Raw genomic sequence first — 25,139 nt, 5'->3', positions numbered from 1 at the left:
CGTAAATGTTGGTTAGTACGGTTCATTATTTTTAATCCGATTTTGGTAATCACTTTCAGCTAAATAATCCGATGTTTTAATATAATAAATTGATATTAAATACTCCTTATTTTCGAACAACTGTCGACAGTTAGATTATCAAATTCATACTTTAATTCACACGATCTTTAGTTATTACACTTTCAGATATTTCAAAATGAATCCAAATTAAAATTGCTTGAATTAAAGAACCTTGAACTGGGTTAAGTGGTAATTGCATGTCTCGGAGTCGAAAATACCCATATTACCTCATGTATTCAACAAAAACATTAGAAATGAGTACATGTACTATTTTCTTACTGACTCAGATGAAAGCAATGATAAATTGATAAAGATAATTAAATGATCTTCAATCTCGTATTTTTTTATAGCATTATATTAAATAGATAAAAACAGAAGAGATGGGAGAGAGTACATACCATTGAGACAATTACAAAAACAATACAAGTTGAAGTAAATACACATGTACAGTTTATTTTCTATGCGAATCTGTAAAATATATTACGAATCAAAACAACATGAAATCAAATATAGGACAGACATACCTTTGACGTGGTCGAACATGACCAATTTAGAAGAATTATTTTGCACAAAAAAAATGCAGTTGGCATGTCTTACAATTAAATTGAGTGGACGTTTCTCCCTTCGGCGATCATCCGTGTTCTTATATTTGAAACAATCAGTTAGTTGTCATCCTTTACAGACTAACAATATTATATCCAACAAAATATACGCCAGATGGATATTTCCTATGGAAAACCCTTTATCTCCATGTTTGGTTTTGTTTCTGTTGCTGGATATAATTTTGAACATAATAAAATTACTCTGGTGTGAAAGCCATATTTGTGCTTTAAAGGAACCATTTGTTATACAGGATTTAAAAAAAATACATGTATCTAAGATCAAATTGAAAAAAAAAGATTTCTATACTAGCTAAATGAGTCATTGTTTATTTTTGCTATTTTGTTAAATCACAAAGAAATACATACCGATATAGTTTTGTAGTACTATTATATAAACGAATTCACGTATAAGGTTTAATTCCATCTTCAGATTATTAATAAACAAACGAATATGACGAATTCGTTATATAAAATAATGTCAGTTTTCTTTTGTCTAAGTTGTCATTTTCCCGTTAAATTCATATTTGATGATGTAAAAATATTGATATTTCAAATGACCATCTCAGTTTTTGAAATCAGATATCCTGGATACCTAAACAGCGTTTCTCAAAATATATAGATACGTTATTTCTTTGAAATGATACTTTCAGTAGAATATTAATGAAGTAATCTATTCGAGTACATTAACAAATGTTTCTCGTTCTAATTGGCATTTATGTAATGCTTGAATATACTTATTAAAATCTAATCTTTCACTTTCCGTCAGATTTAGTCGTTGCGGCGTGTAAGATCGGTTGCCATAGCATTGTGTTTTACAATAAATAAAGATATGCAGAATAAAGATATATGGATTCATGAAATATTGTCAATGCTCGGGTTAAAATGTAGCACAAAAAATGAAAATGTATCTGTTGTAATATTTCTTTATCAGGGTGCATTCAAATAATTAGTGTATTGTCTGCATTTATTTCTTTTACCAAAAATTAAACAGTCACTATCATCGAGTGACACATGGTGATGCATATTCATATTCTGTTTTCCGAAGAAAATGGCGCAATAAATATGGTAATGTAGTTACCTAAACCTCCCACTGATATGACTTGTAATATTGGTTATTGTTTCTTTATTCTTGGTTACATCTAAATCAAGGATTGTGTCAACAACCTTCACCCTGTAACGCTTCCCTGGTACTTTATCAAGTGCCTACAAAAGATTGGATACTAAATGAATTCTGATAGACACAATATGAAACAAGATGTGCTGTGAGTCATTGCTCACTAGTGATATCCCTGCTTTTTGATAGGTAGCCATCAAACTTTCACATTGATTTGTGATAGCCTTTTTGATTTATTTTGTGAAAACTGTTTGTGACGGACAGACGGAAAGCTGATTACTATAGGGCTCCTATGTCTGAATAAAAGGATAAGATATCAAATAAAGTTAGTGAAATATCTTATATCTAATTCATGAGATATCTTATAAAATAAATAAGATATCTTATAAACTAAACAAGAGGAGGCTCCGGGGTTCCCCACTGGTGCTAAAATATAATATTTCCATAAAGCACTTGTGACCTTGACCTTTGAATGACTAGAAACATCAAAATCAATAGGGATCTTCCTTACCTAATAACATTCAACTGTGTAAGTTTGAAGAAATAATATGAAGGTGTTCAAAAGTAACAGTCCAGAAACCGATTGTCAGCTGAAAATTCAACATCATTAAGTATCTGTGACCTCAACCTTTGACCTATAAACATCAAAATCAATACGGATCTTTCTTACCTAATAAACATTCAACTGTGTAAGTTTGAAAAAATTATATGAAGGTGTTCAAAAGTTACGGTCCAGAAACTGATTATGGACGGACGGACGGACGGACACCGGTATTTCTATGTCCCCTCCGGTGGGAGACAATAAGAGATCTAACAAAATTGTTTTATAAGATATCTTATAAATTATATCAGATGTCCTATAACATTCATTCTAATGCAACATTCGTTGTAACGTACGTACGTCAAATTTCATTGGATAAAGTCGTAATTTTCAGGGTATATATCAATCTGAAGATTTGGAGCCATCAATCTATGATTTGATGGTCGCAAATATCCGTTTACTGGCTCCGCTAACGTGTCGCTAGTAAACTCAATTTGCGACCATCAAATCCATGATTGATGGCTCCAAAACTGCAAATTCAATACAGTAAGCTCCTAATTGGATATCTTGAAAATCTTATATCTTCTAAGGTTTATGAGATATCTTTATAAACTTCTTTATAAGATATCTCATGAAAGATATAAAATATATTATCATATACTTAGACTAAATAACATATGATTTTTACCATATGATAATAGCATTACATTTACGTATATTCCATATTTTTTCGAATTGGTGCTTAGCGGTCTGATATGAAAAGTTTATCACATGCTTCGACTTTTATCACATGCCTTTCCGTAACGTTATATCATGGCATTCTGGTAATACTCGGCAAATTCTGGAAAATACACCTCAATGGTACGTTTTCAGTGAAAAACATTACAAAGTAGGGTACAAAACAATTATTTGTATACTGGAAAGTATATTGTGTAAAATGGAAAAAAAAACAAACAATAAACAAATGATAAAATAAATGCATTTTTAACATAATTTAGAAAGTTACTTTAAAAATGTTGACTTTTCCAAACAGTGTTTATTATGTATATTGTTGAATTATTTTTTTATCGTCCGTATTAAAATATAAAATACTGGTTTTTTTTCTTCATTGTTGAGGCATATGATAGAAAGATTTCATATCGATTGTACAACATTTCGGGTCTGACATCCGTGATTATCTTACCTCCTATACATTTCTAGGAATATGATTGGTTTAAAGCGTCCGCGGCGAGACTGTGTATATTTCATATTAGGTTAGTAAGGAGGCGGGGCTTATTTCATACACGGTTATTAGTGGAGTTACGTCCCTTTATATTCCATATAAGGTTAGAAGGTAGGCGGGCCTTATTTCATACACAGTTAGTAGTGGAGTTACGTCCCCTTTATATTCCATATAAGGTTAGAAAGGAGGCGGGGCTTATTTCATACACAGTTAGTAGTAGTGTTGCGTCCCTTTATAAAAACAAAACGGTACTGAGAAAAACATCTTAAAGATTTCAACAGACGAAGAAATTGATTATTAAGATTGAAATGAATTCATAAAACACATTTAAAGCTAACAAGTTGTTATTGTTGGCAGCTGTTTCTGTAGGATCAATGAGAGAAGTTTCTTAATGCTAAAAGTATTGAAGACTTCAGTGCTCATTTTGATAGGTCACTAGTCTAAATTTCACACATTAAGATAGTCGGTAAGATAAATTCGTTACATAGTGTGCTAGTGACGTAATACGGTATATATGGGGTCAGTAAATTCCATATGGGGATTCGAGCTTTGCTCTCACCCCATATGGAATTTACTGACCCCATATATACCGTATTAGGTCACTAGCACACTATATAACTTATAATATTTCACTCTTTGAACTGCTATTTAAGAACCACGTAAAAAGATCAATATATTAATCTGTTATTTTTCTCCATTGTTGAAGCATATGATAAAAAGATCATAGCATGTCATTTTTCATATCACATGTATTATTAGCCCTCGGCCAATATCAGCCCTCAAGCCATGCGGCTCTTGGGCTGATATTAAACCAAGGGCTGATAATACATGCGATATGAAAAATGCCATGTAATAATCTGATATTATACAAGATATCATAAATACTTTTACAAGATATCTTATAAAGTCAAGTTTATGAGACTTCTTATAAAGTGTATGCAATGATACTATTTTATATACAGTTATACCTACCCTCTTTCTTTAAGGTGGTAGTATTTCAGCTTCTGCAATCTTGTTCTTTGTATTTGTCTCAATAGTGTTCTCCTAAATTAAAAGAAAAGAAAAACTTTTTAAGAATATTTTAAACAAGGTACTAATTGAAATTGGAACAATAATGAATTCTGGAATACACATGATAATATTGAAGCAAAAACCAACCTATCTTAGAGGGTTTAGTAGTATATGAATGGGTTAGGGTTCAGTTGAGGTATGTTTTATACACAAATGATTTAGAAATTTACCCTTAATTTACCCTCAATTATGCATGCATGAATGCATAGTTTAACCCCTATTGGCCCTAAGTGTACATGTAAATTAGATCAATTAAAATCTTGGTTTTTATTTTAATAGATTTTTTACTAATGCTTAATGATGAAACTAGTTTACCAAATAAAATGTGCAAAAGCTTAGTGAATATGAAGTTGGAACTTTAAAGTTTAATGTTATTTCTGAATTGAAAGATCTTCTTATTCTTGTCATTTTAAAACTGAGTACATATGCAGTTTGACATGTAGTTACAATATGGATCCCATACATACATGACATAATAAACTCACTATTGACTATTGAGTATACATGTGTACAGGGAATCATATTTATACATGTATATGAAAAGACATACCTCCTCAACATGCTCAATACTGTTATTTCCAAATAGTTTTTCTCTACACAGTCTACAAATTGCTGTAATATAAAAGAAAATAGATACACAATTGATCTCATTCTGTGTATCACTATCAAAACTATTTAGGCCAAACAAAAAAATATGTGTGTTTACTGTCACTTGCTGAAAAAAAAAAGGTAGGTAGGTAGGGATTTTTTTTTTTTTTTTTACATTGAGTTTATGGGAGCAACATTGTGACTTTAACAGTACTTAATCAAAAATAGTCAAAAACACTTTAGGGTAGGGGACACAAATTAGGGTAAGTAGGGGTACAGTAAACCCACATACTTTTTTGTTGGGTCATATACTGAAATTAGGGTAGGTAGGTGTACAGTAAACCCACATACTTTTTTGTTGGGTCATATACATGTACATGTATGTACATAAAAACATGAATTTTAAAACATACATGTATCTCAAGTAAACATGAGTAAAAGAAGGCTGTCCGCGCCCTTATCGGAATATAAGCCTTCTGGCGCATACATGTAGTTGTGACAACATTAGGGCTATGTTGCGGCTTCATTGCACCAACATGTTGTGGCAATGATGCTGCATTAGTGTATTTCATATGCAAATTAGTTTTCTGGCACTGGTGCCAGAAAATGCTGTGGCTTCGTTGCCGCAACATGTTGTGGCTTCAATGCAGATATTGTTTTTTATTTTGTATGCAAATTAGTTTTCTGGCACTATTGCGCCACTAATGCCTTTAAATTCTGGCTTCCTTTAATTATTGACTAAAAAGGTAAAGTAACGTCTGACCAGGTAAGTTTAGTGCTAAGTATACCAGAGAAAAAGTTTTAACTCCTTAATTTAACGTTATGATTTTTTTGTGTGCTCAGGGTTATTATTATAACTTTTTTCTTTTAAAGAAAGTAAAGTTCTGTCCTCAGAAGTTATTCCTATATGTAATGTACTTACTTTTCCCACATTGAGGAAAAGGAAAGTTAAAATGTGTAACTCATGAACTGTCAACATGCAACATCTATACCTTCAATAACACCAACATAATTTCCATGATCCCAACAGGAGCCCCTTCACTTCAGTCAAAGGTGTTGTGTTTTGTCTGATTAGCAATCTAAATTCGTGATTATACTACATTTTTTTCCAAACAAATAGCACTTTCAAGCCGTCTTTTGAGGGTTACAAAGACATAATTGACCAAACTTCTTTCAGCATGCTCTGTAAAATTTTAGCAAGGGTTAAATTGAGAAAGGGAAGAGAAACCATGACTTATGTTTCAGAAGGTACCAATTCGCCCCATTAGATGATAGTTCGTCCCTGTTAATTAGGATTTTTTGAAAATGCTCTCCAGGTCTATCAGGAAGAAGACAATTTCCTTGATTTAATTAAATGAGAGATTGAACTTTTATATTATGCATTTAATTAATCATGTTAATCTAAGTTTACATACAAGTCTTCTCAATAACAGAACACCCAATTCTTCACTAAAATCATAAGCTCAAGCAACATATGGTCCACTTCTAACACACCACCATGACCACAGTAAAAAGCTCAAACACTGGTGACATCATCAATGACATTATCAATTTTCTGGCTCTATTCTGGCATCATTTTAGTAGATTAAGAATGAGAAAATTATATGTGTGCTTTATGGCAACATTGTGGCGCTTTTTGTCATGAAAGGAAATAGCGCTGCACTGTTGCCAGAATGATGCTAGCGGCATCATTCAGCACTTATCCGGCATCAATTTTCTGGCAACCTGATCAGCAGCCGCAACATTGCAGCATTGTTGCTGCAACATTTTTTATTTCATAAGGACCGGTATGAAATGATGTGATTATCATGTACAAAACCTTACAAATCTGGTAAAGGAAAGGAAACATGAAACAGCATTCATGTTATAATTTTTGTCTCTCAAAAACAAGATTCAAAGAACTTCACATAATTTTATGTTTTATAGTTTAAAAAGGGGGTATTAAAGAAGTTCATATGGCTGTCACATGCTAAAAACAATAAGCTTAAGGTTCATAGCCAAATGGTAGATAATATTAACCCTAAGGTTTTTTTTGTTTGTTTTTTTTTGGGGGGGGGGGGGGGGGGGGGGTACCTGACAGCTGCATTTGATTTCTTTTTTATAAGAGGTTTATCACTGTATCTTTTTTAAAGAAAAATGGTATTAGGTAAATAGTATCTACTTACATGTTCCAATAGCAATGAAAATGCCTGTCTTTGTAACAATTCTTTGAAACATCTCGGGTGTAACATGTCGATCCACTGCTTTTGTAGTATTATGATATTTCAAAATGACATTTACTGAAGGCACACCACAATCTTTCCTTCTATATCTCTTGTTAGTTGTTTCGATGATAATATTTCTATGAATATCACAGATCCTCAGTTGTGACGTACAATGTAATGTCAGATTTAAGTAAAGAAATTTCTGACAAAAATTTTTACATGTCTCTTTTTCCAATGGAAGCATTTTCAAAAATACCTGTCGTCACTGCAGTTGTCACAATTGTCTACGAAATCTTTTATGCTACACATTTTATAACAATTATTCGAAGATTATATAAATAAATACATTAAAAAAGTTAGTTACGGTAAGCAAAATAAACTATAAAATACACTGTCTTAATTAGTACAGACACAGTTCCATTGTTCTGACAATATTTTCAAAATATGAGCAAATCACACCAACTTAACCATATATATAAGTGTAGGCTAACATCACTGTGAAAAATTTATCCATTTCCCATTATGCTTGAATATAAAACATGAAGAAATTCGCAAAATAACATTGTTGTCTGCAATTGTTTACATTTTCCCTCCTGTTTTTAATTTGTTTCTCTACAAGAGAACTCCGTAAAGGGAGGTAATTTGATTAGGTAACTACAGGACAACTCAACTTTTCAGGGTCAATTAATTTCAACACAGTGAAGTTTGCCCACTGATTTTTTTTCTTTTCTTGTATAACCTTAATCCATTCTCTCTATTCATATAATCAACAATATAAGAAATGGCTGCATTTTTTTACAACACCTGATCAAAATAGGCTCTAAAACCCCCCTTTTATTGCACTTTTTACCCTATTTTAGCTATATAGATTTTTTTTAAGAAAGTTTACTGTTGAACACAATTTTTATTTGTTTTTTTTAAACTGAAAAAAGTTTTAAATGTCTGAATATCTATATTATTTTCTTTTTATTAGACATAATTGATGATAATTTGTAAACACTGCATTTTCCCTCTTTCTTGCCACTTTAAGTCCTGTTACCAAGGAAACGGTAAACATATGGGGCTAAGTGTAATAATATTTTTTGTTAAGCTCATGTGGCTCTATTGAACTAATAAAGTTTAAAACAAATATTTTTTAGTGCGTGCCGAAATATTTTGGTGATTACAGAGAATTGCTCTTAATGTATGGACTTTTTCATATTGGCCCGGTAACATGCCCAAGGTATTAATAATGGCCAAGGATGGTTGTAATGGCCCCGAGGCAGCGCCGAGGGCCATTACAACTGTCCGAGGCTATTATTAATACCAAGGGCATGTTACAGGGCCAATATGAAAAAGTCCATATATTGATACTTTTATTAACCAACTAAGGCAACTTCATTCAAGAACAGTCTTCGAGTCTCGGATCCAAATACAGCTAACCACGAATCTATAACAGGACCAATACAAAAAAAAAAGCCAGTTCATAACACTTTTATTACCGTAAATGGTTTTAATTCTTCGATTAAACAAAGAGTAAGAATCTTACCGTGAAGAAGATACAGGAATTCATAGATCTGAACTTGTCTTTTCGCATTCACGATGGATTTTTAATCAACATTGTCAGATGTAATTTCTGATTTCTCATCCAAGTACTTTATTTTATGCTATTACAATTCATTTCATCTAGCAAATATAAAGTAGCTGGGAAGAATAAATCAGACAGTTTAACTATTCTTACTCTGAGTAGTCTGCGTTCTGATAATGATCAACGGAAATGAAACAGTGATAATAATCGGAAGTCGTACTCGAAAAAGGCTGTGTAATATTTCCGTTTCAAGTCGTTAAAAAACACTGTTCAAACATTATTTAAACTTTTTTTTATGATATTATTTAAGTTAAAAAAATTTTTTAAAAAGTTTGTCACCTATTTGAAGAAATAAACGACATTTTGATTTAATCGATGTCCCGTTTCATCTGTTCATAATGCATGGCTGTGATTTCGTAATACACGGGTGTGATGTCGTAATGCATGACTGAGATTTCGTAATGCATGGCTGTAGCAATTTCTCCGTTCATAATGACCAGTTGTCGAAATTTTCCTTTTATAAAGCATGGGCATTTCTATACATATTGTAGTAAGTTGGTTAATAAAGTTCCATTATATAGTGCAAGCAATCCAAAACAGGCATTATGGATTAATTCGACGAAAATTTGGATTTTGCAAACATACAAACGTCAAAGATATACAACATGAATAGATAAAATTAAAAACCGATTGTTCAGAGAACAATTGAAGGTCTGTCCACCCCAAAAAGACATATCTTAATAGGAAAATATTCAATTTTGGTTTCAAACGTCAATTCCGGGGTAAAATATTAGCTTATTTTATGCTGATTCCGAAAATATATGGTTTACATATACTATTGCTAAAAATAAGGGATATAAGTAGGTACTTCCGGTTTACAAATTCTACTTCCGGTTACATTTGAACCTTACGGTACTTTACACTCATAAAAAAATACAAAGTTCTAGTAAATTATAGAGAATTGAAAATATTGCAAAAATGGACACTTCCAGTTTACAAAAGGTAACCTCCGGTTGAATTTCTTCAAGGTCATATATCTGTAACCAAATTTGAAAGACCTTTTGACTTTATCTTGATCTAATAAAAAGTTAGAGCAAAAGTCGAAATGTAGAACATCAAATCAAACTTTGACCTTGACCCCAATTTCAAGTTCATTGAACAAGGACATCAAATCAAAAGACTCTAGGTCTCTACTATATATGGTTAATGCGTTTTCTAACCATACAGCTTATTTTAAAGATAACAGGGGAGAAAACTCCCAGTAAATATCAACGTACCCTTTTAACCAAAATTTATGTGTAACGACATGTCGCAACTTACAATTCTGTAAAAAATATTTTGTCGATATCTTATATGGTTTCTGATAATAAGTGATAACAAATCAAAATCAAAATTAATAACATGACCTTGACCTTTGACCTTGACCTAATTTTCCTATGTGTCTATGACTTATGGTTTATGAGTTACTATAACTTTTCACTTATGTTAGATAAAGAGGAAAAATTCTCATATGGAGTCTTCGAAACGTTTCGGTCAAAATTAAATGTAACATTCAGAGGAAATAACTTGTTATTTGGAAAAGTAAATTTCTTTGACCGATGGGAAAAGAAGTCATAACAAGAAAAACAGTGTTCGGAGAGATAACTCTCACAAAGAAAGGTGTTGGGTTCAACAAGGTCAGTTTCAATCGCGTATACACTTTACAAAATCATATACAAAACATTTAAGCGACATCTTTTGAAACATCTATACAGCCAAAGAATAAAATTAGGCGGAAGAAATAAAATTAAAAACCAGTGGAGAGATTCGAACATACGGAGTGTGGGAACAGTCACATGTCAGAGGGTTTGAAAGTATTCTTTCAAATCGAGGTCTTGCATTTTTTATTTATAGTTAAATACCGTATATTGTGTTGTCTTTCGCCGATGTAAAATTTCGCGATTTCGGGGCTGCAAGTATACGAAAATACTACTATTTAGGAGATATTTAATTGGAGAATTGTTTTTGTTCAAAAAGGGACCTAAGCAAATTTCTATAAGCACATCTATTAATTCTTTAATTGATATCAATTTCATGTTGTAACTAAAAAAACTGTTTCCCTTGTTTTTTTACAAAGATCGAGTAAAAAATCCAACAACTAATCGATAGTGTCTTAAACAATACAAATCAGCCAATATTAATCAGAAACGCTGCCAATATGATATGTGAGATTCTTGCTATTTTTTGTGCCTGCAAAAGTGCCTTGTATACGCACTAATTTTCGAAGATTATATTCATAATCAGAACATCTCCACATGAATTATTGTATTGTATCGCTACGAGGAAATTCAACAAATCTATGGAAAATATCATGATTTAAAAGCAAATATATCTTTTATAAATTGCCTTTCATTTTCTGTTTCACAACGACCAATTTCTAATGAAACTTTTCTCGATGGACATCGCGAAATTGCACTTGACATCTGACATCAGTACGGTTGTAAATCTCCTTACAAAAATAGGTTGGTGATTGGCGTTGTCCCTATCTTCAAGCTGAAGTCCTTTTAACATAACAATATCCTAGTTGAAAGTACAGACATAAATCCTAATAAGTTTTGTGTAATAGACGTCCGTAAGAAAGAAGATCGGACTTCGGTGGCAAATCTCTCCACTGAATTTAACAAAACATTTCTGTAACAAAATACAGCAATTTAAAGATTATCCACATTGCATTAACTTGTTCTTAAATCAAATATGCATTGCTCCTATCACTATTCGTTTTTCAAGAACAACTTTTGCAAAGTTTTGAGATGATTGGATAGATAATGAGGAGGAGTTAGGAATCCCTTTTTCTTTTTGAATAAAGAAGTTTGTCGTTATGTTGATTTCACATCAAAGTACAACCCACAACTCCTTTTATTCAAATGATATAGAAAAAAGACCGATGCTACTGTGTAGAATGACTAAGTTTCCTTAATAAGTTTATGTTATCTTGATAAGAATATTTTACAAAAGATTATTGAGGTCATAATGTCTTGCCTATATTCAATATAATAAGTGTGAAATGGTACATTAAAGGTAAAGAACATTTAATCAAAACTAATGTGTATAACATTTTTAAAGTGTTAAACTTGTAGGTATTGATTCCTAAGCTAGGTTTAATATGTATAAGCATTCTAGTATGAATTATAAAGTGTCCGTCGAATGTGTACATTTTGTCATAATTCTATTTTATCAGACTATATTTGTCTGGCAAAAAACGTATATTTTCTCTCAAAGCTTATTATAGGTTACTTTGGAACGAAACTCTCAAAAAATTATGTATTATTAAATGCTGAATCAAAGATAAAAAAAAGGTTTTACATAAATTTATAAAACAAGATTGCTAAAGTTCTATTAAAGATTTCCAATAAAATGACTTTACTCGACATAACCGACCTAACTCGACGTATTTCATCCTATTGCATTGAAGCATTACGGAGGGGAGCATACACTGCATGTATTTTTTTCTCTTTGAACAGGCATTTTTTGCTGATATAGACTTAATATAAAAACCAACCCCAACTACTTTTTGTAATCTTTAAATATTTTGTTATTAAATTTTGAATGATTTTATTGACACAAATATTTTAATGGAATAAGTAAGCTAGCAACTTGTAATCAAATGTACCCATCATTTCTAGTCATTTCACTTGACCCATATTTCAGTTCTTCTCAAAATATGAATTTTAAAAACTACCAAGTAAAAATTAAGCATGAAAATATTAAAAGTATGAAATCCGAAGCGAGAAGGTTATCTTTTTTTCTTTTATAAGTTTTAACGTTTAAAAGTAGAATCCAACACACCCGAATGAAAAAGGTGTATGCGACTAATTTTTTTTTTTAAACTATTTTTGTATAATTTAATTCAAGATAATTTGACGTGGGCAGAAATTCCTATCATTTATACATTTATCAAATAGTACTTTTTCGTCTTTAGCTATAATAATGCATGGGACGAGTTTTTTGTCCATGTACTAGTATACCTAACATGCATTCGGGGATACAGGGGTAGAGGGGGTACTTCACCCTTTCGATCGCCAAAATAATTTTGAAATCTCACGTTTTCCACGTTATCTATATACATTTTTAGTATAAAATTGTCCAAATTTTTTTTTTTGCATCGCTACGCTCGGCAGTATGAAGTCAATTATTGGGAACTACGCCTTCTTTCAAATATCTTGGATCCAGCCTTAATCAAAAATTGTATAGCACCAAAAAAAATATAATGATAGTCGTTTGACTTTGATAAATACGTTTTAAAAACAACAATGTTTGAACATTTGACATCTCGCTTGAAATTTAAAAGTTTAAGACTACATACTGAATTGGATTTTTTCCTGGATTTAGAACTCACTTAACACGAAAATGTGATACTGGCGTGCAATCTAATGGACAAATAATCTTGTTTCTGATGTTTCTTTTTATAATGAATATCTATTTATTTAGTTATATATAATTCCACTAACAAATCATCATGGATCTTTTGCCGATAAATTATTATTACATTTTATAGAAACTACATATAACCTGCTATACAGTTATGAACACTAATGGTCCTACAGACACTCTGTGCTTTTGACATGACAAAAGGTCTTGCTTTTCTAGACTGTTTATGTACTTTTTATACTAAATTTGTGATATGTACAAAAGAGAAGATGTAGTATGATTTGCAATAAGAAAACTCTTCACAAGAGACCAAATGACACAGACATTAACAACTATAGGCCACCGTACGGCCTTCAACAATGAGCCCACTTACCTGGGACAGTAAGTGGTGTAACAGTACGAAATAATTGATTAACATTCTAGACTGGATTATTAGTTGTAATTGTTTTTAAGATGTGTTCAGTAGCTGTGAATAATCTAAGATCGGCACATGTAGTTTATTTGGAAATACTAGAAATTGCTTTGTTTGTGCTTCGTTTAAATCGGACGAGTCAATCCCTTGCTTACTGTTTTAACTATGAGTAAACATTATCATTTGATAAACATACTTCTATAATTTCTATTGGCCTTAACATGGACATTTACAAAACCTATGCAGCAAAGAGATGCATGCGTAAAATAAGTTCTCGCCATAAATTGGCTAAAATATCAGATAAGAATTTAGCCTCAAGCTATAATACATACGACGAAGATTTAGCCTCAAGCTTTAATACTTCTGATGATGATGATGATGAAACTGATGTATGTCTTATATCCAGCGATAAATATTACATTTATTTTATGCTTTATGTGCATATATTATTATTCTAGCAACACTTGCTGTTGCATAATTTATTTGATTTTTCTCCTTGTTTCTTTGTATCAAAAAGCTCAGTTTTTACTGTAAAATGGTGTTTCACAGCTTCCATTATCCTTGTGACTTGCTATTGTATTAATATCCAGTAGGCATGCAATTATTATTCTAAAAAGTATAAAATGTTTTTAACAAGTAAAGATTACCCCGTTTTGATCCAGACTTCTTAACCACTGGCATCTAAGATACATACACTGACAAAATATTGTACTCGCACTCATATTACAATCACCCTGTCTGTCCTGTTTGTCCGCCAGTCTTTCCGTTCAACAAATATTTTCAATTTTCTCTTCAAAAGCATAAGTATTCTTAGGCTGCATTTTTTTTCGATTTATTCCTTACACTCCGACATGTATATACCTGGATCCGTGTGGAGTGTCAAACTATCAAACAGAGTCTAAATGGCGTGAATAACGACTACAGTGGCTCGTGCTGTCAACAATAAGCAAATACTCATACCGTATTATCAGATACTAGTACTAGTATATAAGGCATTGACTTTGAAAAATGTAAACAGTTCAAACGAAAATAAATATTTTTACAAGAGTAAAAATAACCCAAAAATGACAGAAAGTAACCAACGACATCCACTGAATTGAAAGCTCCTGACTTGGGAAAGCCAATATAGAATTTGGTTTGATTAAACGCGTTTATCAGCGCTCAACACTCTGGTGTAACAGCACAATGTAAGAAAAAAACCTGTAAAATTCAGTTGGAAATAGCTCAACTAATCAAATTTGAATTAAGCCCAAAACAATTACATTTTTATGATGAAAGAAACAGAGTACCGATCTTAAAGTACCACCAGGTAATGAATGCTGATTCTTACATGTTAAATTATCTGAGAATATTCAACGTATTTAGTTAAAAAATATTAAGGAGATGTGGTATGATTGCCAATAAGAAATGAAGTGGATTTAAGCAATGATATGCAACCGTACGGCCTTCATCAATGAGAAAAATCCTTACCATATAGTCGACTATAAAAGGGTCCAACTTGAAAAATATGAAACAATTCAATTGAGAAAACTACCGGCCTGATTTAAGACAAGACAATTTACGAAAAACAAATATAACAGATATGAACCAACGACAACAAGTGAACCACCGGCTCCTGACATGGGACAGGCACATAAAGAATTTATACATATTAAAAGTAGTTATGAATATAAAATGTGTTTTCAGCCGTGTAACACCTTCACTGTTGATACTATGCATGGATAAGTCGTAGAGTTAAACTTTTTATATAAATATATACCTCTAAGGCGAGACAAAAATTGAAACTCCAAATTCTTTTCTTACTCAATCAATATGTGATAGTTTTAGAATCCACTTCTAATTGGATTAATAAGAGTTTTCTTAATCCAAAAACAACTAAAACAACTAAACTGAAGTGGCATTATAGTTAAAAAATGTAACAAGTATATAAATTGGCATTCTCATCCACTTTTAATCAGAAATATTTTGGGTCAGGACATTTTTTAGCCAATTACTATGTACTATAAATTGATAGTTTACTATCCACAGCGGTCAATGTTTATATGCAGATTAGACGAGTCATCAATTGCTAATCAAGTACACCTTCCAAATTACAATCTATATAACGAATTGGTGTACACACTTATTTACATATATCATTATTATTTACAAAATTCTTTTTTTTAATGTAAGTTGAATCTATTAAAATTTAAAGAAGTAGTACAAGAACTGGTTTATTTTTTTTTTTAAATATGCACATCCCTTTGTCGTACCTGGGGAAAAATCGGCGATTATAAATAAACAAGATTAACTGCAGAAGAAGAGGACGTTTGAAATGATGCTGAATAAAGTATGATGCAATCCCAACTTTAACAGAGACAAATTTTGACTAACACTTTGAATTCGATATTTCTGAAAGTGCCAAAAAAATCTGTCTAAAAATAAATACCTACGGAAATTGAATATTTTAAAACATTAAGAGACAAAAGGAAAAAGGGACACCAATCTGATAACGACAAAAAAAGCATGTCAAATATTAAGGGTGCTGCCATTTGATTTTTATGGGGGGGGGGGGGGGGGGGGGGGGGGGGGGCTAGGATGAAAAATTTTGTCCTGCATTTTTTTTAGTTGTAATCCCTGTCCTGCCTTTATATTTTTCACTCTATTCGGTCCTGCCTTTTTTTTTAGTTTATCCTGACTTTTTTTTTACATAAATTGTCATCTTGCCTTTTTTTATGCAAAGTGTCTCATCCTGCCTTTTTTTTAACTCAAAACTCCTGTCCTGCCTATTTTTTTCAAATTTCATCCTAGCACCGTCCCATTTACCATGAATGGATTAAATAGTTTAGGAATACTTAGATAAAACTTGAGGGACGCATTTAACAAAATTAATAGGTTAGCAATAACCGGTCCCGTTACGTGCGTACGTCGAGTTAGGTACTTATGTCAGTTTATTGGAAATCTCTAGTATACAGGTTATATAGTTGAGGAAAAATTAACACCATCACCTTTTAAAAACCACAATCTTGAAAAACATATGTATTTGAACAAGTTTGTCTAACAGATTGTCACTTCAAATCCAATAGGAGGCAAACTATAAATAATGTTCGTAGAATAAAGAACTTCGTCATAAGAGTAAGACGGTAATTCAATTTCATTTTCATTAGGACAAATTTGGAGCTGTTCTGTTTGAAACATATTCTAAAATAAAAAATATTCATTTCATAATAACCTATTTAAAATGACAAATTTATTTAGTATGAATTAAGAATTATTCGAGTTCAGTATATATTTAAAAAGTAAGGAACCTGGCCTGACATTGTCAGGCCTTTTAAAACTTTTTGATTCGAGCGATGAGTTTTCAGGGATGAGTATTTTGTAAATGGAACGCGCGTCTAGCGTACAAAATGTTAATCCTGGAATCTATGATGAGTTTATATATACTTTCTTCATAAGTTTCAACAACCATATACCGTCCCGCCCAAATGAATTAATGTGTGGATATATAATGAAATAGCAAGTAAGTAAACAATACAAGTGCAGGTATCAAACTAAATTACAATGTCTAGTCGTTGAAGAATCACTGTTTCAAATCTCAACCTAATTTGAATTGAAAAAAAGTTTAGTACCGTGAAATCATTCTTTTTTATGTTTTTTCATTGATTTTATAGGTATAGGAGAGCCTCGAATTAAATACTCAACAAAATTCAAATTATCAAATGCTTGCATAAACAATTTTGTCAAAAGCACGAAATCAAGTATCCGCGAAAATACCTTTTTTTCTAAATTAACGAAGATGGTAGCCTAGAGAAAAAATAATTCCCTCATACTACATGCATTTAACGGATTGGTGGAATCTATAATTTAACACGCATATGTAATATGTGTAAACTTACTTTGATAATATACGTCCAACAATAGAAAACAAGACCACAAAACTTGAAATGGAGGCCAGTCATGTTGCAACAGTGATCACTATCATACCTGATAAATGACAAATATATGAATCTGCAGTTAGATTAGAAGGAGCTACTCTTAGTTACTGCACTCGCTTCCATCTTTTTGAAATTTATTATATGTATTTGGCAAAACCTTTCGGAATTTTTCATCCACAATGCTCTTCAACTTTGTACTTTATTTGGCTTTTTAATTTTATTAATTCGTGCGTCATTCGTGAGTCTTTGTGTTTTATCATCAATTTGGTATTTTCATTGCACATTACACTAAAGTAGCCAGATTGTATGAGTTAACACTTAGGTCCTTGCGACAAATAAATAAATCGATCAATTTATGAAATTTTCAATCCGAAATGCATAATATGGGTTAAAACATTTGCAATATATCTAATTGTATAAGATAATGGTATATCTATGTACAAATCAGAAAAAAAGACAATGTCATCTAGAATTTACAGCATACTGTTATACTTATGTATAGGGGCCTCGGTGGCTGATATGTCTAAGGAGTCCATCTACTGTATCACTAGCCTGTCAAATCTGAGATTGTGAGTTCAAACCCCGAGCGTGGCAGGTGCGCTTTGCTCAATTCTTAATTGACTAGGATTGTCAGTTGTCCTGCCCAAGGTCGTTGGTTCTCTCTGGGCACTGTGGTTTTCTCAACCAAAAAAATTTTTAAACATGAAATAGCCAATATTGCTGAAAGAGTCATAACACACCAATAAATCAAGCAATCAACCAAAACTTATTTATATGAAACAAATTAGCTATGTACGGTATTTCTTTATACAAAATACTTAAACAAAATACCTGAAGTATGATGCTGTTGTGCTATGTCAGTTGTTATACTCTAAAAGTCGGTTGTATAATAACACGTATCCGTAGTGGTTTCGTTGGAATATATAAGGGCTTTAAAAGGATAAAAATGGAGGATTAAGTATACTCATACATTAGAATATTGCATGTAATTGCAACGAGTTATTAAATTAATTTTTATCAAACGTTCCTTGATCTTTTTCTTATTGTTTTTACATGTTGTTATTGAATGTTTGAATTTCCGCTTGTTTAGAATTCAATTTTGAAGTTCAACAATACTGTTGTTTTAATTTTGTTTCTGTGAACACACCAGAAAATTGAAATATGCTTACAGACTTACAAAAATACCACTGTCTAAAATTATGAAAGAATATTCCAGAAAGATAATATAGACAATGCTTACATATGAGATTTGACTTTTTCTTAATAGTAATCGCTATATCCTCCTGCTTTCAAATTTCCACATATATCCGTTGCTTCGTATTTCAAATTATAACTGCTGCAAACAGGAAATCATAGTATCACGTAGGAACGATTATAGATAGGAAAATTTAAGACCAGTTAGTAATTGGGAACAACAGATGTGAGATGTACAAATACACAACAATATTATTTACGTATGCATTATACCTTGACCATGACATTTATGGTTGCCATGGCTCTTCCGGCTTTTCTATTATACCGATGTAGGATAATAAAAAAAAATGTTGTTCTGAGTCAGGATTGTTTCAGTCCGTTGTTCCAATTTGTATTTGTTTAAATGAATTTCACACATGGTGGCTATCGTATAAGGACATCCACATACATATACCACCACTAGTTTGTTATTCCCAATTTTTCTACATTTGAAATTAGTAGTAAGTTTGAATTTAAAGATGTTTTGTAAATGAAATTTTTGAGAATGCATAGAAAAAAGTCAGACAAGCAGTTAATGAGTATACACAAACTGCACCAGTCTTTTCAAAAAATATTTAGAAGATTATTAAATATTTGGTTTAACATGTATATCTTATTGTAAGTAAACACGTGTGTAAGGCACTAACCAACTGTATCAAATATTGTAAGGAAACTATGTTTGTTCATTATTTGACAAACGAATCTTTAAAGATAAAATTGACTTCTTTGTTGTGTAAGTTATTTATATATATATATATTCATACACATTATATTAGCTGTACTAATGAATTGCTAAGTATTCCAGACTTTTTTAAATATAAAAGTTCCAATTACATTTGAATCCAAATAAAACGCTAACATTTACTTATATCATGGGTTATATTATAACCATACTTATGCGTAATAGGCAGTATCAAATACAAGTCAATAGATAACGAGGGGTCAATTATGTAACGAGGTGCAATTCTATCTTCAGAAAATCTGCAGGTTGAAGACTTCTTGTCAAAGTTAAAACACATGCATGCCACTCCAAATTGATTGAATCCATTACATTCTTCCATACACTCTGTCGTATTTTTCGCTCTTGAGGTTGTGTTTAAGAAAAACTTAGCGTTAACAAGCAAATAATCTTTAATATGACTGTACAACAACTGGCTACCTGCTGGTAGATACAAATAAAAACCATTGTCATTTATGAATTATGTGATTTAAAACAAACACTTGTTAGTTATCATATAAAGATACTGTGGATTCATCACTTTATCTTTGATACCAATTTTTGAGGTATTCGGTGATCAAAATGAACCACGAAATTACAAAATTTCTGTAGGCGTGTATGTAGACTTTGGTTAACCAGAAAGTTAAATATCGATAAAAAAAACCCCTCATATTTCTTCAATCAACAAAAATTAGTACCATACGAAAATAAATGTATCCACAGTATATAAACAGATCCCAGTACAAAAATCAAAAGCCAGTATATTCATGCTTCGTCAGCGAGAACTGTTAATTGATCATGATGCATTGTTAGGAATTAAAATAAATTAACTTTGGATGATGATGAATGGATGTCTCACGCCCTATGGCAAAAACAATGCATCTTTAGAGCAAGAACATATTATTACTATATGAACATGAACCATACGTAAGCTATAATTGCTAAGCTTTACGTCATTTGGTCTCTCTAATTGGCAATCATACGAAGTAACAATCCACAGGAAAACATGCCACGATACCCGGACACAATAAACTCTTTAGTCACAGGAAAATATTTCACGCTGCTCGGAAACAATGAACTGTTGAGTGTCGCAGGTTGAAAAATATCACTGCACATATTTTAGAATAGGTATCACTGGTTGTGGATCCTTGTCAAATTACTCAAACAGTTTATATTTTTAACGGGACATCTTTAGTTTTACCAGCAACATAATTGTTGACTTAGATGAATTTATATTCCAAGACTCGGTAGTTTTATTATGGGTATTCATCGTGAGGCTCTGCTACATCTATAAAAACTCCAGCAAGGAAAGATGGAAAATCAGCTAGCAAACTTTCAAATTGCACATTTTTATTACATTATTTCAATTGTAATAAAAGAATTACTACTGTTTAACGACCTTAACTACCGATTAAGGTCTCGGATAAAATAATTATTAACATGACATCTGAACCAGCTGAATGCATTTATGTATCTCAGTTGATATGATAAGCTAGGCTAGAGTTCTAACTACAACAATTTTACCGTGTACTCTTCTTTTACAGTAACCTAACACGAAAATCCAATGACAAATGTCACTACTGTCATCCTCAAATGTGAAGTTTTTACTTTGCAATAGCTCCCACATATCCAAATTTGCAATCAAATATTATCAGACTGAGTAATGCAACATTCCTGGATGTGACAAACAATTGGAGTTAATTATTTTATTTTATGTAGCATAAGATGCAAATCCTTTCGATTCACCAGGTGGGACTTCGTTAACAGATTATGTTTATTTTCATTTTCATGTTTTTATCTTCAATACCTTGACTTATCTGCCACCTGTAAAGTAGGATCTGCTCAACCTTCCGAAGTACATGAGATGACCCCTGGTTTTGGTGATAATCGTGTTGACTTTGCTCAGTGTTTAGATTTCTATGTTGTGTTTTGTACACTATTGTTTTTCTTTTGGTCGTGTTTGAAGTGGCACTGCCAATTCCTGTTCGACTAATGAGTTTGATTATCCCTTTGTTTTCTTTCGCCTCTCTTTTATGAGATATTAACTAGAAACTAGATAACCATCTCTATTTTATTTCTTAAATCTTACTTGGTAACATGTATACGGTCATATGCTTTGCCTTCTCACATATATCAAACAAATCTGAATCTAACTGCTGGAAAAAAATCTAACCATTTTGGTTCTGGTCGTTTTACTCTCGATAATGAACACATCTCCGGATCTTGATATTCATTTAGCGACAGAGCTGACCACAAATCTGTTACACTGAAATCTCTCCAAAAAAAAAAACAACAACAAAAACCCACAAGAACCATCAATACGGGTTGATGGAGAGAAAGCATACTAGTAGCCCAATATTAGGCCGTTTCATGTTATTTGATCATGTTTCTGTGTTTTCGTAAGCGAACGTTTACTATGATTACTTTAACTCTGTCAATATTTGTAATTGTAATGTCTTCTTAAGAACACGTGTTTTATATCGGTAAACTACTGATGCTTCTAATAGTGGTAACCTAATGTTAACTGCTGGTTTTTTTTACAAAGGTAATCAGCAATTGGCAACGGCAACATATGTAGAACATGTTTACAGAAGCGTTCCTAATAATAACTCTGAATACTGTCCCAAAAAGTGGATGTTCTGCACTGTTTACACACATACACATATCATTTGCACACATCGCATATCATTTACATACATACATACACATATCAACTTGGTCAATCTTGATATATACAAATTCTTTGCCATAACACATACTACATTAAAAGTGTTCTCATCCGACTCTTGTTGGTTTTTATATGCCAACTAAATCTTATCAACTTAATAAATAAAGAAGGAAAGAAAGAAAGAAAAATAATAATTAAGCAAATGAATAAAGAAAGAAAGAAAGAAGTGTAATCAAATAAATAAATACATATACATGTATTGTACTTCAACGAGTACGCAGTAATTCTTCATACGCAACAGCCCATGTAGGGAGACTTTGAATTGATGAAAAAAAATACTTTTCTTCTATCCATGGTGAACCAGCAAAAGATAATTTAACGAGATTCATGATCCTCTTCAAAACTAGCAAAGCTGAAGTAGAAAAAAGGAAATGATTAATCGCCGCTTGACAGTCAATTTCAAATTAGAAATTTATTACTTTTGCTATATTTTGCAATCGTCCTAAACATGCATGGAATATTTCTCTACTAGACGTTAAGCAACAGACAATCAATGAATTCAGTATTTGGCAAAACCTTTCGGAATTTTGGATATTCAATGCTCTTTAACTTCGTAATTTATTTGGCTTTTTTTACTTTGTTATACGAGCGTCACTGACGAGTTTTTTTGTAGACGAAACGCGCATCTTGCGTACACACTTTTCGTCTGGGTATCTATGATGATTTTTTTTATTGAGTGCTGAGTTTTATTTTGATGTCGAAGTGTACATTAGAAATAGCAAAAAAATTTCTATGTTAAAACGATTATGATAGGCTGTAGAAAACTGCAATCAATAATACACGTACGATAAAAAGATGTCGACAAGAAGGTTCTTGCAGAAAGAAATAGGCAAACCAATAATACAGAGATGTCAGCTATAGATGCTGATAGGAGAAAATAACGTGAAAAAATAAATCTGTTCATGTTTCTGGCCTTAACCTGATTTCGAAGTTAATGTTACATTACAATGTAGACTTAAAAATTGTGAGTCATTGATTTGTACATCAAATTATTATATTTAGAAATTCATATAAGTTTTGTTCGCATGAAAATCCGGACGCAATATATACGTATTGTTTTCAAAGTCATTCGAAATACTTCTTTTTCGGACAAAGTGAATGTTGTATTTACGCAAGTTACGTCACAGATCTTCACTCGAAAATAAAGTAAACCATTTTTTACGATATGTAGCATTTCAAAATAAAAATAAATATTAACATATGTTAAAAAATATTAGCTTTAACTCAAAAATGATATATGGAGATATACTGTTTTACTAAGAAGAAGAACCTTTATCATTTTTGTTATTTACATGTATCCATTATATATAAAAATAAGATGAAGCATGATTGCCAATAAGTCAACTCTCCACAAAAGACCAAATGACACATAAATTAACAACTATAGGTCATCGCACGGCCTTCAATTATGATCAAAGCCCATACCACATAGTCAGCTATAAAAGGCCCCGAAATGACAAATGTAAAGCAATTTATGTTGTGAAATTGGATAAATGAGATAGTCCCATATTCTCAGTCACAGAAAAATAAATCGTAACACAATATACAAAAATACTGGTACACATACTACTGATTGTAATTTTGACTGTACATAAAATTACTGTATTCATTGCAGCGACAATGAATACAAATACAGTAAAAGCGAAAAATGATTTTCGTTCTCATTATAAATAAAATGATTTTTATGACAGATGGTCTATAGTTAGTGTCAGGAGTGCCAGTATAATATTGTCTAAACCATTTTCCCTTCAGATTGCAATTAATCAGTAATTGTTTCAATGAATGTCGTTGTTACCTTCGTATAATATACCTTGGTTACAGCATGTGCCAGCTGTAGCAGTCTTGTTTTCACAATCTACTGGTACCCATCCGAAACGAGTGTTTCGTACTTCATAGATAATTATGACACAGAGAGCAGATAGATCATAGGTTGACGGGAACATATCGTACTGTATCTGTCCTTTAGGTCGGTTGTTGTCTGGACTGTGATATGCCCAAAATTCAATGATGCTTAAATAAAACATATATACCTTATTTCATCTAGAAACATAACCGTTACAAGTTCTATGGCAAACATCTCATTTCACCAGTATTTGAAATTGTCTTTGTATAAACTAGTGCATCCCGTCCATTATGGTAAGGCTTTGTAAATTAGATAAATGGGATTTATAATGCCAATACAAATTATCAATTACTTATAAAGTAGGTTTTATTTGCGTATGTTAGATGCCCATTACGGCAACTAATGTCTCTTCAATGATGTTCGAGGCCAAAATATTTGAAAATATCAAAACAATATTCGTATTTTCATGCCAGTACCGAAGTACTGGCTACTGGGCTGGATAAACATTCGCCACCAGCAGATGTATCGACCCAGTGGTAAAAATAACATAAACGATACCAATTGTCTTGCACCGTTGCACCACTAAGATCTGATCAAACCATAAAATCCTTAAAAGGAATCAAACCTTTGCACTGATTAAGTTATTTGCTAACTTAAGTGAGGGAGAGATGCAAATCTGAATTGTTTAGGTTTGACATTTATGTTAGCTTTTAAAACACCAATATGTAATAAATATAGATCAGCTACCTATGTAGATATTTTACCTGTTACCATTGTCGTTTAAAGACTGTCATACATTTTCCATCATCTCTTTTATACCAGGTGTTACATGAATCAAACTGTAATTTAGAGCCAAACATGCTTCTTCTGTCTCTCTTCTTGTGCGAGGCTCCCACGTGCAGGTAAATTCAGAAT

The 25,139-nt window shown here is 31.9% G+C and overlaps 2 protein-coding genes across 2 annotated transcripts in view; both read right to left on the bottom strand.

The window, feature by feature from the left end:
* The window catches only part of LOC127723381 (peroxisomal sarcosine oxidase-like), a 486,740-nt gene that overhangs the window by 22,767 nt on the left and 438,834 nt on the right, over positions 1 to 25,139 (bottom strand). The window lies entirely within an intron of this gene.
* Positions 1,771 to 8,048, bottom strand: LOC127723385 (uncharacterized). The gene is made up of 4 exons (XM_052229977.1): positions 7,364 to 8,048; positions 5,161 to 5,222; positions 4,512 to 4,583; positions 1,771 to 1,865 (listed from the first exon to the last, which is right to left on the bottom strand). The coding sequence occupies exons 1-3, from the start codon at positions 7,644 to 7,646 to the stop codon at positions 4,521 to 4,523; spliced, it is 408 nt and encodes a 135-aa protein (XP_052085937.1). The 5' UTR covers positions 7,647 to 8,048; the 3' UTR covers positions 1,771 to 1,865; positions 4,512 to 4,520.

This window comes from Mytilus californianus, unplaced genomic scaffold, assembly GCF_021869535.1.
Source record: "Mytilus californianus isolate M0D057914Y unplaced genomic scaffold, xbMytCali1.0.p SCAF_13, whole genome shotgun sequence".
NCBI lineage: Eukaryota > Metazoa > Mollusca > Bivalvia > Mytilida > Mytilidae > Mytilus > Mytilus californianus.
The sequence above is the reverse complement of the archived record's forward strand: the minus strand, read 5'-3'. Positions and strand labels throughout refer to the sequence as shown.